This window comes from Coffea eugenioides, chromosome 8 (assembly GCF_003713205.1).
Source record: "Coffea eugenioides isolate CCC68of chromosome 8, Ceug_1.0, whole genome shotgun sequence".
NCBI classification, from domain to species: Eukaryota; Viridiplantae; Streptophyta; class Magnoliopsida; order Gentianales; family Rubiaceae; genus Coffea; species Coffea eugenioides.
The window spans coordinates 38,317,707-38,333,886 of NC_040042.1; the positions used below are offsets into that span (position 1 = coordinate 38,317,707).

Here is a 16,180-nt window from a genome sequence, read left to right on the forward strand (position 1 = left end):
CATATACTTATGGAGATTGATTTTAGTATCAACAAGAAATGAAATTATGGAGATCCATTTTTTTTTCTCGGAGAAGAGGAATAGATTTGCAAATTAAGCGTTGCCTGAAAGTTTCGTTTTTTTTTTTTTTGAAGGGAAAGTTGACTGAAGTTTCTACATTGTGGGACAATATTAAGCATGGACTAAATACGCTTATTGTATATTATGGAAGCATAGGATCCAAGCATAGTATGGAAGCATAAAGATGCTCAAGCAGAATTGAGCCAATTGACTACCTTTCAAAACATACAATTCTTGTAAAGAAAGACTAGGAATATGTTTGAATCATCCATTCATTTTTTCAAAGAAAAAGCCACGGATGTCTTCTTTATCAGTTCATCGAACTAGCAACTTCTTCATGGTGATTCAGACCAGTAAGCAGCTGCAAATCAAGATTTCAAGCATTAGTACGAGAAGACATCCTTTTCCGTGCTAGTGGGCACAACACATATAGTACAATGGATTCTGAATGATAGAAACAAGTTAGCTTACAAGACTTCGTCCAAAATAAAAGAAATTATCTAAAATAGAAAAAAAAAATGAACTTCAACTTGCGGGCTGTATTAAATTCTCGAGTGTACCTGTGGCTATTAAGCTTGAACATTTTCTTGTTGTGCCCTGACACTAAGGAAAACATCCTTAATAAGATGTAATTTTCTGACAACTTCATTCATATGCATCCGATCATTTGGCAATTTTGCGGAGCACTTCAGTCCGATTTTTAATAGGGAAATAATGCAATCAATCTCTCTTCCACCATTATTAGTTTCCTCTCCACGAGTAATTCTACTGTTTTCATTTCTTCCTTCAGAAAGAAGCGACGGGTCCACGATCTGGGAGACTTGTTCATGCAAAGCCCTGTTAACATAGTTATGTATATCTAGCTCATCCATGAACATATCATCAGTTGGCCTCCTCTTTGTGATCATCTCTAGCAAAAGAATGCCGTAGCTGTAAACATCCCCTGGAGTTGATGCCGCATGACCCATTCCATACTCTGAATTTTTGTTTCTAGATATATTAATGTTATGTTGTAAAGGAGAAACCATATATATATAAATCTTAAGTACTAGTTTGTAAATAAGACTTGATTGAAATTGTTAAAATGAATCACTATACATTTTTTCCTTTTCCATATGGACATCCGACACTTTCTTGCCTTTTGTTTCAATAGTATGTATATTTTTCTTGTTTTTTACTATTATTATTTAATATTAGCTTTAATTTGCATTGCAGAGTTATGTTGACCTCTCCTATAACTGTTTAACAGAATTTTATATTCAAGAGGAAGTATAAAAAGTTTAAAAACTCTGATGGAAATTATGATAAAAAAAGAATAATGATAACCCGTGAAAGTGCCAACTTTTAAGTGCCAAACAGTAGTCTGTGCACAATTAAGTAACATTTTGACTGTAAACATTCGTAATTACCTGGAGCTGCGTAACCGATTGACCCTTTTACGGCTATAGAACTGCTGGTTCCCTGCTCGGAAGATCTGTTGTTGGGTTTTGGGAGGAGCCTTGCCAATCCAAAATCACCCACATCAACAAGATCATTGTCAAGAAGAATGTTACTTGGTTTTATATCACAATGAACAATCTCTGCTTCGCAGTGGTCGTGAAGATATTGCAATGCTGAAGCCACATCAATTACAATATTTAGCTTCTGAAGAAGATTAAGACTTGTTGAGTGATCAGTTGTCTCTGCAGGATGCAACCACAAGTCCAGATTCCCATTTTCCAAAAAACCATAGACTAGAGCTTTGAATTCATCACCCTTGGAATCAATACTGGAGCAATAACTCACGATAGAGATGAGGTTTCTATGGCGAATGTTTCTCAATGTTTTGCACTCGGCCTTAAAACTTTTGGAAGCCCCATTCTTTTGAAGATCAAGAACTTTGACTGCTACAAGCTTATTGCCATGTTTTTCTAGTGTGCCTTTGTAGACAGCTCCAAAATGCCCTGAACCAATTAAGTTTTCTGGAGAAAATCCTGAAGTTGCGCGATGCAGTTCATGGTAAGAAACTCGCAAGAGCTTATCGACTCTTGTAGGCATGCTAGAGAATCCGGCCACCAGTCTTCTTTCTCTTTTTCGATATACCAAGAAATATAACAACACTGTAACAAGAACCAGAAGCGTTGCCGGTAAAACAATGGACAGCAATATGACAACCTTCAGCTTTCCTCTGTTTTTCCCCTTAATCACTGGGCAAGGAGGGAACTCCAATTCTGGAATGCCTCCACAGAGTTTGTTGTTGCCAATCAATGATATTTGACTTGCATTGCTGAAAATCCCCGTGTTTGGTATCTCACCCTCGATGTCGTTGTAGGAAAGGTTTAAGTACCTCAAATATTGAAGCTTCTCAAGTTCTTTTGGTATTGGTCCAGTCAAATTATTACTTGAAAGATCTAATTGCTGGATGCTCTTCCAAGAAGCCAAATTTGGTGGAATTGTTCCTTGGAAAAAATTGGCCTGCATAAAAAGATTCTCCAGATTTGAACAATCAGCAAGTGAGATGGGTATATCTCCAGCAAATTGATTTTGAGAAACATTGAAATCCACCAAATGTATAAGCTTTCCAAATTCAGGAGGCAGAGAACCACTAAATGAATTTTCATCTATTTTGATGTACATCAGTGATGAGTGCGTCTGCAAAAATTGTGGTGATATAATTCCAGTGAAGTTGTTATGAGATATATCCAGATATTGCAAATTTTGACAGTTCATAAGAACGTTGTCAAATATATTACCCCCTTCAAACTGGTTAGTTGATAACTCTAGAAAGTATAGAGCAGTGGCATTGCATAGGGTGGGGACGATCTGTCCTGACAACTCATTTTGGTCTAGACTCAGAAGTTGCAAATTTTGTAATTTGGCAAAATCTCTTGGAATGAGCCCAAAAAGAGAGTTTGCTTCAAGGTTAAGGATATCTAAATTGACAAGATGTCCAAACCCTTCTGGAATAGTTCCTGACAGTTGATTCCACCCCATGTACAATTCAGTGAGTTGATGTGAGAGATTGGCCATGACTTTAGGTACATTACCTCCAAATGTATTGGCACTCAAGGAAAGAATTCTTAGATTGCTGCAGTTGGTCAATGATGCAACAAAGTCCAAGTCTCCGGTAGGATTATTGCCGAAGAAATTAGCAGCAAGATTTAATAATTTAAGTTGTGTCAGATCTCCTAAATTAGTTGGAATTTGGCCTTTAAAATTATTTCTAGGAAGATCGAGTACGTCAAGCCCAGAAGCATTGGTGATTGAAGTCGGAAAGTTTCCATAGAACTTGTTTCCCCCAAGATATAATTTTTGCAGATTTGGTAGGGTGTGACCTACGTTGGTTGGGAGATTGCCATGAAAGGAATTGGCGGCTACTGAAAATGAAATAATGGCTGAACTATTAAAGATGGAGGCAGGGATTATACCAGATAGTTTATTTTCTGCTGCTGAAAAAAAAGATAACCTTTTTAAGAGCCCCATTTCCACGGGCAAATTTCCCTCCAGATTGTTTAAGCTGAATCCAATCCGGATCAATGATGATAAGTTCCCAATTGAGGAGGGAATCTCTCCTGTGAAATTGTTTTTGTAAAGATAAAAATTTTCAAGCTTCTTCAAATTGCTCAGCTGATCAATCGGAATTTTCCCTTCTAGCTTGTTGTCACGTAGGCTAATATTTATCAACTCTGTGCAGTAGCTCAGGTTTGCTGGGATTTCTCCAACGAGTGCATTAATTGACAGGTTCAAGGCTCTTAGCCTGAAGAGGCGACCAAATTCTTGGGGAATCTCACCATGGAATTGATTCCCCGGAAGTTGGATGAACCTCATGAAGCTTAGATTTCCGACATGAGGAGATATGGTTCCAGACAAGTGTTTTTCCCTTAGAGTCAAGGCCATGACCCTTTGATGTCGGGCACTGCATTTGACTCCTTCCCAGTGACAATGGTGTTGTGAATGGTTCCAGGCATAGTTATTAAACCCGGCCCGGAAAGGAGACCGGCGAAGGAGGTGGGTCAACGGGTTACTGGTTCAACCGGTGGGTGAGTGGTTGAACCAGTGGGTCACTAAATATATTTAAATATTATATCTATAATATATGATATAAATTTTAATAAATAATGTCATAACAAATGCTCATTTGATTTAATTTGCTATAGAATAATTAATTTATATAAGAATCATCAAAACATAAATTTAATTAGTGATCCACTAAATTTTAAGTGTAAAATTTTATCTATGTTTAGTGTAATTATCTAGGTTACTTACAAATTTTAAGTGCAAAAAATTATTAAAAACAATATTTGTCTTTAAAATAAATTATGTAATATGTTATTTTTGAAATCTATTTTATAATTTATAGAATTTGGTGGTCATAAGTTTGTATTAAAAGATTCCAAATAAATTTGTTTTGGAGAAATAAAAAAAGATTAAGATAAAATTGATAAAACGTTCATATAGCGTAAGAATGATAACTAATTAACATGTAGCGGAGTAGCCTAGTGGGGAGCTTGTCATAAACCTTACCTAAGGTCATAGGTTCAAATCCAGCCAACAACTTTGTAAAATTTTTTCCACAAAACCGGCTGGGTTTCCGGTTTAATTCGGTTGAACCACTGGGTCGTTGACTAGTCAACGGTTCCAGTGCTTAACCGATCTAATTAGAAACCCGGCCCGGTCTACTGGCGGGTACACCAGGTTGATCGGTTCAACTGCCGGGCCGGATCGGGTTTTATAACTATGGTTCCAGGACTTTAGGACTCCAAACGGATCATCGTATATCTGATATGCTAGAATCTCTCCTGTGAAATTGTTTTTTGTTTAAGCTGGGATTAATGTGATCATCTACCAGAGATGATGATTAACAGGAAGCCTTCATTTGTGTGGAGTACTTGATCTTCCCAATTAACACAAATCACAAGAATCTTGATATGCTAGAATCTGTCGGTTGGCTTGGGTGAGTTTTGTTTAATCTATTCCCCATTTTTCCCTTTTTTATATTGTTTTAATGCCATTTTCTCAAAAAAAATTTTAATTTTTTTTTAAAAAGAAGGGTTTGTTTTTTATGCTATAATTTTTAGTTTTTTCTCTTTTTTATGTTGACTTAATGTAATATGTGCATATCAGGTGTCTGCTAGATTTAGAAAAAAAAAAATTTAAAGTAATGTTCCAATGCTATCCCTAAAATCTATATCAGATTGTCATCCTGAAGCTAATTTTACTTCATTTTAGAATGTGTGATAGACAAGAAAAAGTTTTTTTTTTTTTTTAAACATGAGAGATGAAACAATTTGGTGGTCCCAAGATTTTTAATGAAACGGAAAATTACTTGGTGAAGACTATCATTTAAGGTCACACATGGTCCGCAGCTGCTGGGTCATCTTTCTTCCTCGTCCACAAATTCTTTCTCATTAAACAATTAAAAATTCATTGAATATTCATTATGATCGTGATTAGTGCAATTATTCATTGTGTAATGTTGATGAATCATTTTCAGGTACTGGAGATCCTTAGCCGCGGGAACTTCTATTCATTGTTAATGACAAAGTGATCATGAGTTAAAAGCTACTCAGCCGTTCAGATTAGATAAATTCATCGTATTTCATGCACTCAGATTGATATTTTTGTGGTTAACCATTTTGCGTCCATATAAGTTCCTGAATCCGCTAACTGACTGACTACTTTCGTACTTGAATCATAGAAAAACACTTTGTACTTGCACTTGGTGTGCAACTTGATTTCTGGTTAACGTTCCTCATTTGATTGCTAGATTCTAGATCAGGACCATGGTTTTCAAGCAATATGGTCTGTTGGGGAAATGAGAGAAATATTTTTTGAATAATTATTCTTGACTAACATCTGAAATTGTCGATCATATAATAAAGGGTTAATCACAAAAACTTCCCTCAAGGTTTATCCAGTTTTGCACTTTACGCTCTAACGTTATTTGTTCCTCATTTTATCAGTAAATCGTTAGTCAACTCTAATATTGCGTATCGAAAATGTCAAAAAGATATTGATACCCTTAAGAGTTAATTGTAGTAAATCCCCTTAAGGTATAGTTATTTTGAACTTCACTCTCTGATATCATCTTTCTCTTAATTTGTCTACTTTTCCCTAAAATCATTAGTCAATTCTAATATTTTGTACCACTCAAAAAATAGTCTCACTCAAAAACTTGTTAGAAAGGATCAAATAGTTGCTGTTGACTTAAGTCTATAATTTTAAGCTTGTATTTTAGTACATTGCATGTCTTTTCTGCAAGGATTAGAAGACTTGAGTCTGTTGGTGTAAATACCATGACGATGAATGAAGAAAGAAAAGGTTTCAAATAGAAACAAACTAATGGATAATTCACTCACCTTATTAATTTTAGAAAATTTCATGTTTGTATTTATCGTTTAAAAATGTCGTGATTTGAAGTAACTTTTTTGTAGATGGACGCTATTTCCACAGAGTTGATATTTTTATTAGGGTTATTATCACTTTATTCCCTTAAACTATATCACTACTATCAGTTTACCCCCTAATATTATCTTTTAGTCACTTTACCCCATAAGTAATTCAACGCAACATGTTAAGAAATTTTGGACAAAAATACCCTTTTATTTTATAGCATTACTACATTGTTATTATCACTTTATTCGTTTAGATGATAGTGATACAATCACTTTAGTTCCTATATTTTTTAGGCATTTTACCTCATCATTAATCTAATTCGTATGGCCAAAAAATTTAAATATATTTACCCTTTTTTATAAATAATTAAAAATAAAAAAGTTGGAATGGTTATCTTCCTTTTTTGTTCACTTTAAGAGATAAAAAAAACATAAAAATAAAAGAGTTTTCTCAAATTTCTTTTGTTCACATTTATGAATACTAGGAAAAGAAAAAGAGATAGGAAAGAAGGAGACAACAAATTAGATTTTGCCAAAAAAGAAAATAAAGAAAAATCTAACATTATCGTATTACTTTAAGGTTGTCGATATTAGGATTGAAATTTTGTGGTAAACAAAAAAGTGAAATAATTTTAAAATAATAAAAGTATTTAACTTTTTTTATTTGTAATTTTTAAAAAAAGAATTGAGCTCTCTCTCTCCCTCTCCCCCTTCTCCTCTCCGTCTTTCTATTTTTTTAATAAGACTGTCAAGAAGAAAGCAATTAATACTTTGACTTTTTGTTCTTGATACTAAAAATGAGAAGAGTCACTCTAAATTTTTTATTATTTTTAGGGAAAATAGACAATTTCATCTCTAAACTTTTTATTAGTGTTGATTTAGTCACTAACTTTTATTCCTAGCCAATTTGATATGTGAACTTATTTTGCATTTCCAATTAAGGACTCCTGTGGCGGCTTCACCACCTAAAACTAATCTGCCTCTTAATTGACCAATTAAAGAAGGGTATTTTTGAAACATCACTTATGGGTTATAAAAAATTAAGTATAAATTGTGTAAAAAATCACAATATCAAACTTTAAAAAAGTTTTATCTAGTGATTTTGTTATACCATTTACTTGTTTTATTACATTCTCGTGATAATACTCCTGTTTAATTAGTTAATTAGGAGTCAAATCAATTTTAGGTAGTGGTGCCACCGCGAAGGCCCTTAATTAGAACTACGAAATAAGTTCAAGTATCAAATTAGTCAGAAATAAACGTCAGGAACTAAATCGACACTAATAAAAAATTTAGGGACGAAATTGGCCATTTTTCCTTATTTTTATTATGCAAAGAGGAGGGTATTTTCCTCTAAAGTTTTAAACTTGCTAAATTGGTTTAATGGTAAGATAAATTGTCTAAAAAATAACTCTATGGTGTAAAATGATATTGAAACTATATTTTATGGGGGCAAAGTGATAATAAATTTAATGGTTAAACCTGTCTTTTCACTTAAATTAACAAACTCCGTTAAGTTTGACCGTTAGTTTTGGAGGTAAAGTGACTAAAAGATAACGTTAAGGGGGAAATTGATAGTAGCACCAAACGTTAAGGGGATAAAGTGATAATAACCCTTTTTATTATTTCATTTTACTTTATTTTGTTGTTCCTTGCGTGCCCTGAGCATTATTTCAACAAGGCACTGGATTTTGTTGAAATAAATTACACTCTAACAAGCACTTTGGGATGATTGGATTATTGTCCGTTTTGCTTTGTTTTGGTCTTTCGCCTCTCTTTCTACTACAGTTAAGAATCTCAATGTGTATGGGAGAAGTGACAAAGAAATTTCTCTATCGACGATTTTTGAGCATACAGAAAATATTCAATTAGAGTGACCTTCTTAGACTTTTCTCAAAGTTTTTCTAGCCCCTCATTTACAGAAAATATTGAATGCTCTCACAATTTCTATATTCGTGGCCCACAATTTATTCTTTCATGTCTACTCGACTACTAAATGACTTGTGCACTTCACTCGACTACTTCTTAGGACGGACCAAACAGTGCTGTTGACTTACTTTTTAAGTCTATAATTTTAAGCTTGGATTTTAGTACATTGCATGTCTACTCCGCAAGGACCGGAAGACTTTAGTCTCTTGGTATAAACACTAGGGAGATGGACAAAGATAGAAAAGGTTTCAAATCATAAATTACAGTTCTCAAAAAAAAAAAAAATCATAAATTGCAGTAACCACTTTTCTTTAGGCTATACTTGCTCACTATTAATATCTATTACAAAGGATAAATATCTTTCAAGATAAAACAAAGTTTGTTTATCTATAATATACACTAATATAACAGATCGATTAGAATAATAGAGCGTATTTTAAAATATTTTAAAATGTGAAGAATGATTTTCTGCAATAAATCAATCCTTTACGTGATCTTGCACAGCTAGAATTGTTATGATTCAAGAATTGTATCTTATAGTCAATGATCAACAAAATTTTCAAAGTTTTGTTTCATGTGAATAGGTATTTACATAAGAAGCGCAAGTGATCAGAAACATAATAGTCTAAAGTTGAGGCCTCATTTGGTGGTAAAATTTTAATGAATTGTAACCGTTAACAAGGATCTGACCGTAAGTCCAAACTCCAAAGTCAGATCAAATCAAAAGAAACTTCTCAGTTCTCAAAAGTGAGTTCGGTCCTGGGATCTGGCTCGAAGCAAATCATATCCGGCATCAAATTTAGTAAGGAAAAATTTCCTTACTTCTCAGAATAGGATCCGACCCCGAGATCTGATTTGAAGTAAATGCCAGATCTAATTTTCTTGCTATCTCATTCATAGGCACCCGAATTGGGCTAAAAAGAGATGGTTTGCTGTGAGTTTACAGAGGAACTCTGTTTCTTTGTCTTCCATGGATAATCTATGAAGAGATTAACCGGTATTGATGCATACCTACAGCTCCGGTAAACGTCTAGGTTTCCGTCCAAAAAGGACCGCCGGAGCGGAGTTGAGATCGGTTAATATATAGTTGAAGAAATATGAGGGGGAGAGTTGGATGCTGGGATTATTATGGAAAGCAAGGTGAGTTAAGCTGGGGATGCAGGAAAGCAAGATCGAAGGGGAGCAAGAAGGGTTAATTTCATTTTGCACCCTTTAAACTTCAATTTTAGAAATGAAACACTCTACTCCCTAAATTATAAATTTCGTCCCACTTCAATGCAATTCTTAGACGGAACGCGAAAGAAACAAAATTTTTTGGGGACAAAAATGTAAATTCAAGAGACCCAAAAAAACAAAAAAAATCCTCAGAGTCCACTGAGATTCTTTTGTTGTACCTTCATCTACTGATTCTTATTCATCTTAATTTAATGATCCCTTCTCCTCACCGGCCCACCCAATAATCTAACTCTCTCACCTTTCCAACTCAATTTTTAATCTCCAAAAAATTGGCAAAAATTTCTAATTTGTTGAAATCCAAGCCGCAAGCGGTGTCTTGCCCGTCAATATAGGCCTAAACTCTAAGATAAGGCATTTTAAATTTTAGCAGTGTTTAGAATAGTGATTTCTGGACGAGTTTCTTGACATCCAACTAGCAGAGATGAAAAGTTGTTGTCACTAAGGTTCAAGGGTACTGAGGATTTCAAATAACAACCACGAAACCAATCTAACGGTGCTAGAATTTTCAAACCTAGGTTATCCTTGAAATTGGTTAAACAAAAAAAAATTAGTCTAGAAATTCTAAAAGTCAGATGCAGTTACGAAAAATTGATTTTTTTTTTCATATCACACTCCATTGTCATCAATTTTCACATTGACCGCAAATGTCTCTTGTTCTTCGGCATTGGTACCATCGTTGTTGTTTTGGTTGAGAATAATTCTTTTAGTTGGGATTTTTTTTTTTTTTTGGATATAGGGGTTTAAATATGGGGTGATTAAAGATTGTCTGGTCTAACCATGGTTTTGTGGGGATTCCAGAATATTTGGACTTTCTGCTGTAAATTGAAAGTGGAAATTGGAAGCAGAGGTGCCGCTAGATTTGAAGGTAGGGTTGTATTAATTGTGGGTAATGTTGAGTGTGAGATCGAAGCATTTTGGGAGCATGTATATTGGTTTTCAATGATGGAGAGATATGCATATTATTGATTCTGGTGTTAGACTTGGCTAAACTATTGATTGTATGCTGCTGGCGATGGTGGTACCTTCTGTCTGGTAGTAGAAAAGGAAATAAGAAGAAATGCAAGAACAAAGGAAGAAAAAGAAAATAATGTTTGATTTTTAAGAGGTTTTAAGGGTTTCTGAATTGACATTTAGGTACCAATACATCTGGTTAATTTTAGTTAAAATGATAAGTTAACGGAATATGGGAATTATTCTGTTAATTTTGAGCATTTGGGGAAGAATTGTATTTAAGTTGGACAAAACTTATAGTGTAGAGAGCAAAGCGTAGTTTAAGGATGCAAATGATAGTTGGAGTAAAGAGTGCAAAGTGGAATTAACACAAGTAAGAGCTTAAATAGCAATGTCATTTCAAACAAACTGAAAATGGGATTGTTTAACGAACAGAAAACAAATCATTGTTAGTATATAGGTTAGAAGGTTTTAGATACTTGCAAAGTTTGATATTTTAATTAAAACTGACAAGTTAAAAATGGGATTGTTTAACGAACAAATCATTGTTGGTATATAGGCTAGCAGGTTTTAGATACTTGCAAAGTTTGATATTTAAATTCAAACTGAGATAAATGTGACATACATCTAAACTCGTAAATACATACATTAACAATTAACACTTAATGATATTATCAAAGCAACAAAGTCCACCTTCATATAAGTTGGTATTTCACATTGCTTCATAAACTAATTTTGTCAAAACATTCCCCAAAAAAAAAAAAAGGAAAGTTTTGTCAAAACATTGCAGTTTGCCCCCTATACACTTTTTTTATTTCCTTTTCTCCCTGCTAATGGAGTCTTTTTTTACCACGATGGTAGAATGTTCTCGCAATTGCAATTAGTGCTTCTCGCGAATTTTGACCCTAAGTTGGGCTGGCAGAGCCAGAGGACGCGACTTGCACATGGATAAATTGTTTACTCAAAAATCCTTTTCCCTTCTGATTTTTTTTTCTTGGCAGTTCCTCCAATTATTTAACATTTTATCTTTTCTTTTCATTTCTCCTTCCCCTTCACTTCCTTCTTTAACTTTTCTTTCAACCGGATATTGCCTAGATTACTTACTAGGCCCTGCTAACATTTTACGTTCAAAATCATCAAGATATGGCATAAAAGTACGAGCCCCACCAGGGCTAGATCCTTAGCTTTAAGGGGCAAGGTGACTTAATTGAGCAATATATGGATATGGTAATAAGGGAACATATGAATTTATGGTACAATTGATCCTCACCTTTTATCCCCTTATGTTGTTCCCATTGTAACTGAAATTTCATATGGTAGCAAAATCAAAATTCAAAGAAAGTAGAAGCAAGACTATGCATTGTAAGTATAATGTATTGCATACTATCCAAGCACTAGATCCAAGCATAATATGGAAGCATTAAGATGTTCAAGCAGAATTGAACCAATTGACAGCCTTCAAGAACATCTAATTCTTAGAAAGAAAGACTATAGGAATATGTTTGAATCATCCATTTACTTTTTTGTTCTCAAATAAAAAGCCAAAGGTGTCTTCTTCATTAGCTCACCCCATTAACAACTTCAGCTTGGAGATTCAGACCTGTAAGCAGCTGCAAATCAAGACATCTTTTTCCATGCTTGTAAGCACAACACATAGCTTTTGCCTTTCTTTTTTTTCCATAGCTTGCAAGCACAACAGATTTTGACCGGTAGAACGAGTTTAGCTTGCAAGCCTAGGTCAAGAATAAAATTCTTTACCTAATATAGAAAAAATGGACTTCAACTTGCGGGCTGTGTTAAATTCTTGTGTATACCTGTAGATATTAAGCTTCAAGATTTTCTTGATGCACCCTGACACCAAGGAAAACATCCTTAATGAGATGTAATTTTCTGACAACTTCATTCATATGCATCCTATCATTTGGTAATCTTGCAGAGCACTTGAGTCCAATTTTCAATAGGGAAATAATGCACTCCATCTCTCTTCCACCATTAATAGTTTCCCCTCCAGGAGTCATATTTCTGTTTTCATCTCCTTCAAGAAAAAGCAACGGGTCCACTATCTCAGAAACTCGTTCATGCAAAGCCCCATTAACATAGTTATGTAGATCAAGGTCACCCACGAATATATCATCTGTTGGCCTCCTTCCTGTAATCATCTCTAGCAAAAGAATACCGTAGCTGTAGACATCCCCTGAGTTGATGCCGCAAGACCCATTCCATACTTTGAGATTTTGTTTCTAGACATATTATTATTGGGTAGTAAAAGAAAAACTATAAAAAAAAAACTAAGTGATTAAAATTAATCAAATGTTAGATTGGGGCATAATGGACCTTCTTTTAGAACGAAATGACTTAATTAAAAGTAGCTACTATGCATCGGTGGTTAGAGATCTCATAGTAATTATAATAAAAAATTAAAAAGAATTAAATAACATCTTGACCATAAAAAGGTTGTAAATTATAATTACCTGGAGCTGCATAACCGATTGATCCTTTTATGGCAACGGTACTGCTGGTTCTTTGCTCGGAAGAAGTGTTGACGGGTTTTGGGAGAAGCCTTGCCAATCCAAAATCACCCACATGAGCAACAAGATCATTGTCAAGAAGAATATTACTTGGTTTTAGATCACAGTGAACAATCTCAGCTTCGCAGTGGTCGTGAAGATACTGCAATGCAGAAGCCACATCAATTGCAATATTTAGCTTCGGAGAAAGATTAAGACTTCTTAAGCTTGTTGCCTGATCAGTTGTCTCTGAAGGATGCAGCCACAGGTCCAGATTTCCATTTTCCATGAACTCATAGACTAGAGCTTTGAATTCATCACCCTTGGAATCAATACTGGAGCAATAACTCAGGATAGAAACGAGGTTTCTATGGCGAATATTTCTCAGTGCTTTGCACTCGGCCTTAAAACTTTTCTAAGCTCCGTTCTTTTGAAGATCAAGAACTTTAACTGCTACAAGCTTGTTGCCATGTTTTTCTAGCCTTCCTTTGTAGACAGCTCCAAAATTTCCTGAACCAATTAAGTTTTCTGGAGAAAATCCAGAAGTTGCACGAAGAAGTTCATGGTAAGAAAGCCGTAAGAGCTCATCGATTCTTGGGGGCATGCTAGAGAATCCTGCCACCATTCTTCTTTCTCCTCTATGATATACCAAGAAATATAACAACAATGCACCGAGAACCAGAAGCGTTGCTGGTAAAACAATGGACAGCAATATGACAACCTTCAGCTTTCCTCTGTTTTTCCCCTTAATCACTGGGCAAGGTGGGAACTCCAATTCTGGAATGCCTCCACAGAGTTTGTTGTTGCCGGTCAATGATATTTGACTTGCATTACTGAAAATTCCAGTGTTTGGTATCTCGCCCTCAATGTCGTTGTAGGAAAGGTTTAAGTACCTCAAATATTGAAGCTTCTCAAGTTCTCTGGGTATTGGACCAGTCAAGTTATTACTTGAAAGGTCTAATTGCTGGATGCTCTTCAAAGAAGCCAAATTTGGTGGAATTGTTCCTTGGAAAAAATTGGCATCCATATAAAGATTCTCCAAATCTGAACAGTCAGCAAGTGAGATGGGTATAGCTCCAGCAAGTTGGTTGTGGGAAACCGAGAAATTCACCAAATGTACAAGCTTTCCAACTTCAGGAGGCAGAGAACCAGTGAAAGAATTTTCACTTAATACCATTTCAATCAGTGATGAGTGTGTCTCCAGAAAATGTGGTGATATAATTCCAGTGAAGTTGTTTTGAGATATATCCAGATATTGCAAATTTTGACAGTTTATAAGAACATTGTCAAATATATTGCCCCCTTCAAATTGATTGGTCGACAAATCCAGATCGTATAGAGCTATGGCGTTACATAGGGTGGGGACTATCTGCCCTGACAATTCATTTTGCAAAAGTTGCAAAAGTTGCAAATTCTGTAAATCTCCAAAATCTCTTGGAATGACCCCTGAAAGATAGTTTGATTCAAGGGTAAGGAGATATAGATTGGCAATTTTTCCGAATCCTTCTGGTATGGTTCCTGACAGTTGATTTCCCCCCAGGTACAATTCAGTGAGTTGTTTTGAGAGATTGGCCATGACTTTGGGTATATTACCTCCAAATTTATTGTAACTCAAGCCAAGAATTCTGAGATTACTGCAGTTGGTCAGTGATGCAATAAAATCCAAATCTCCTGTAGAATTATTGCCGAAGAGATTGTGATAAAGATTAACTCTTTTGAGTTGTGTCAGATCTCCTAAATTTGCTGGAACTTGGCCTGCGAACTTATTATAGGGAAGATCAAGTTTCTCAAGCCCAGAAGCATTAGTGATTGAAGATGGAAAGTTTCCATAGAAGTTGTTTCCCCCAACACCTAATGCTTCCAGATTTGGTAGGGTGAGACCTATGTTGGTTGGGAGATTGCCATGAAAGGAATTGCCGGCCACTGAAAAGAGAGTAATGGGTGAACTATTAAAGATGGAGGCCGGGATTATACCAGATAGTTTATTTTCTGCAAGAACTAAATGAACCAACCTTTTCAAGAGCCCCATCTCTAGAGGCAAACTTCCCTCCAGATTGTTGAAGCCAACGATGAGTCCGATCAATGATGATGATAAGTTCCCAATGGAAGAGGGGATGTCTCCCGTCAAATTGTTTTTGCTAAAATCTATTCCTTTAAGCTTCTTCAAATTGCTCAGCTGATCGATCGGAATTTTCCCTTCTAGATTGTTCCCCATTAGGCTAATATTTATCAACTCTAAGCAGTAGCTCAGGTTTGCTGGGATTTCTCCAACGAGTGCATTAATTGACAGGTTCAAGGCTCTTAGCCTGAAGAGGCGACCAAATTCTTGGGGAATCTCACCGTGGAATTGATTCCCCGGAAGTTGGATGAACCTCATGAAGCTTAGATTTCCGACATGAGGAGATATGGTTCCAGACAAGTGCTTATCCCTTAGAGTCAAGGCCATGACCCTTTGATGTCGGGCACTGCATGTGACTCCTTCCCACTGGCAATGGTGTTGTGAGTGGTTCCAGGAATTCAGGACTCCAAACGGATCATCGTATATCTGATTCTTGAATTCAAGCAGAGCAAGACGATCAGTCTCATTTTGAAATTGTTTAGAAGCTGAAACATGGCTTACTGAGAGGTTCATGGCAACTAAGAAAAGGAGAAAAATGTTTGCTAATCTTGTTGATGAGCGAAATCCCCACATGGTATTGGGAACTTCAATGAGCTGTTGGATGCGAAGATGGATTAATTTGCAACAAGCTGATGATTGGATACTAAAAAGTTTCTACGCATTGGGGACGTGGTTGAGCTGTTACGGATTCTTGCGGTTCTGCTTGTATAGCCCAAACAATTGGAAGTAATGGGACTTAGATTTTCAAGAAAAATGAGCAAAACTCCATTATCAGAACTTAATACAGAAATGGTCAGTGAACTTCCACCAACCTATAATCAAAGCAGGAATTATCTTCAGCCAATCTCTGTAAAATCTCGTGGCAGTGGGCTTGGGCTCTTTGCCGAGGGCCCAGTTAGCAGACTTATTAAATTGGGCAAACTATACGAACACCGACTGAACCTTTTGAAAATATTTCTTATTTTGTTCACTTTTTTTTTTTACCCCAATTCGATTTGATCATT

The 16,180-nt window shown here is 35.5% G+C and overlaps 1 protein-coding gene and 1 pseudogene across 1 annotated transcript; both read right to left on the minus strand.

Annotated features, from left to right (window-relative positions):
* Nucleotides 1-629: 629 nt before the first annotated feature.
* On the minus strand, nt 630-3,936 carry LOC113780709 (LRR receptor-like serine/threonine-protein kinase EFR). Its single transcript, XM_027326489.1, has 2 exons — nt 1,470-3,936; nt 630-1,036 (listed from the first exon to the last, which is right to left on the minus strand). The coding sequence occupies exons 1-2, from the start codon at nt 3,934-3,936 to the stop codon at nt 630-632; spliced, it is 2,874 nt and encodes a 957-aa protein (XP_027182290.1).
* Nucleotides 3,937-12,977: 9,041 nt separating this feature from the next.
* Nucleotides 12,978-15,749, minus strand: LOC113780711 (annotated as a pseudogene).
* Nucleotides 15,750-16,180: the final 431 nt, after the last annotated feature.

Coding starts and splice junctions, on each gene's coding strand:
- LOC113780709 (XM_027326489.1), bottom strand. CDS start 3,936: ATGGCCTTGACTCTAAGGGAAAAACACTTGTCTGGAACCATATCTCCT. Junction 1,037..1,469: donor AATCGGTTACGCAGCTCCAG/GTAATTACGAAT, acceptor ACAAAAATTCAG/AGTATGGAATGGGTCATGCG.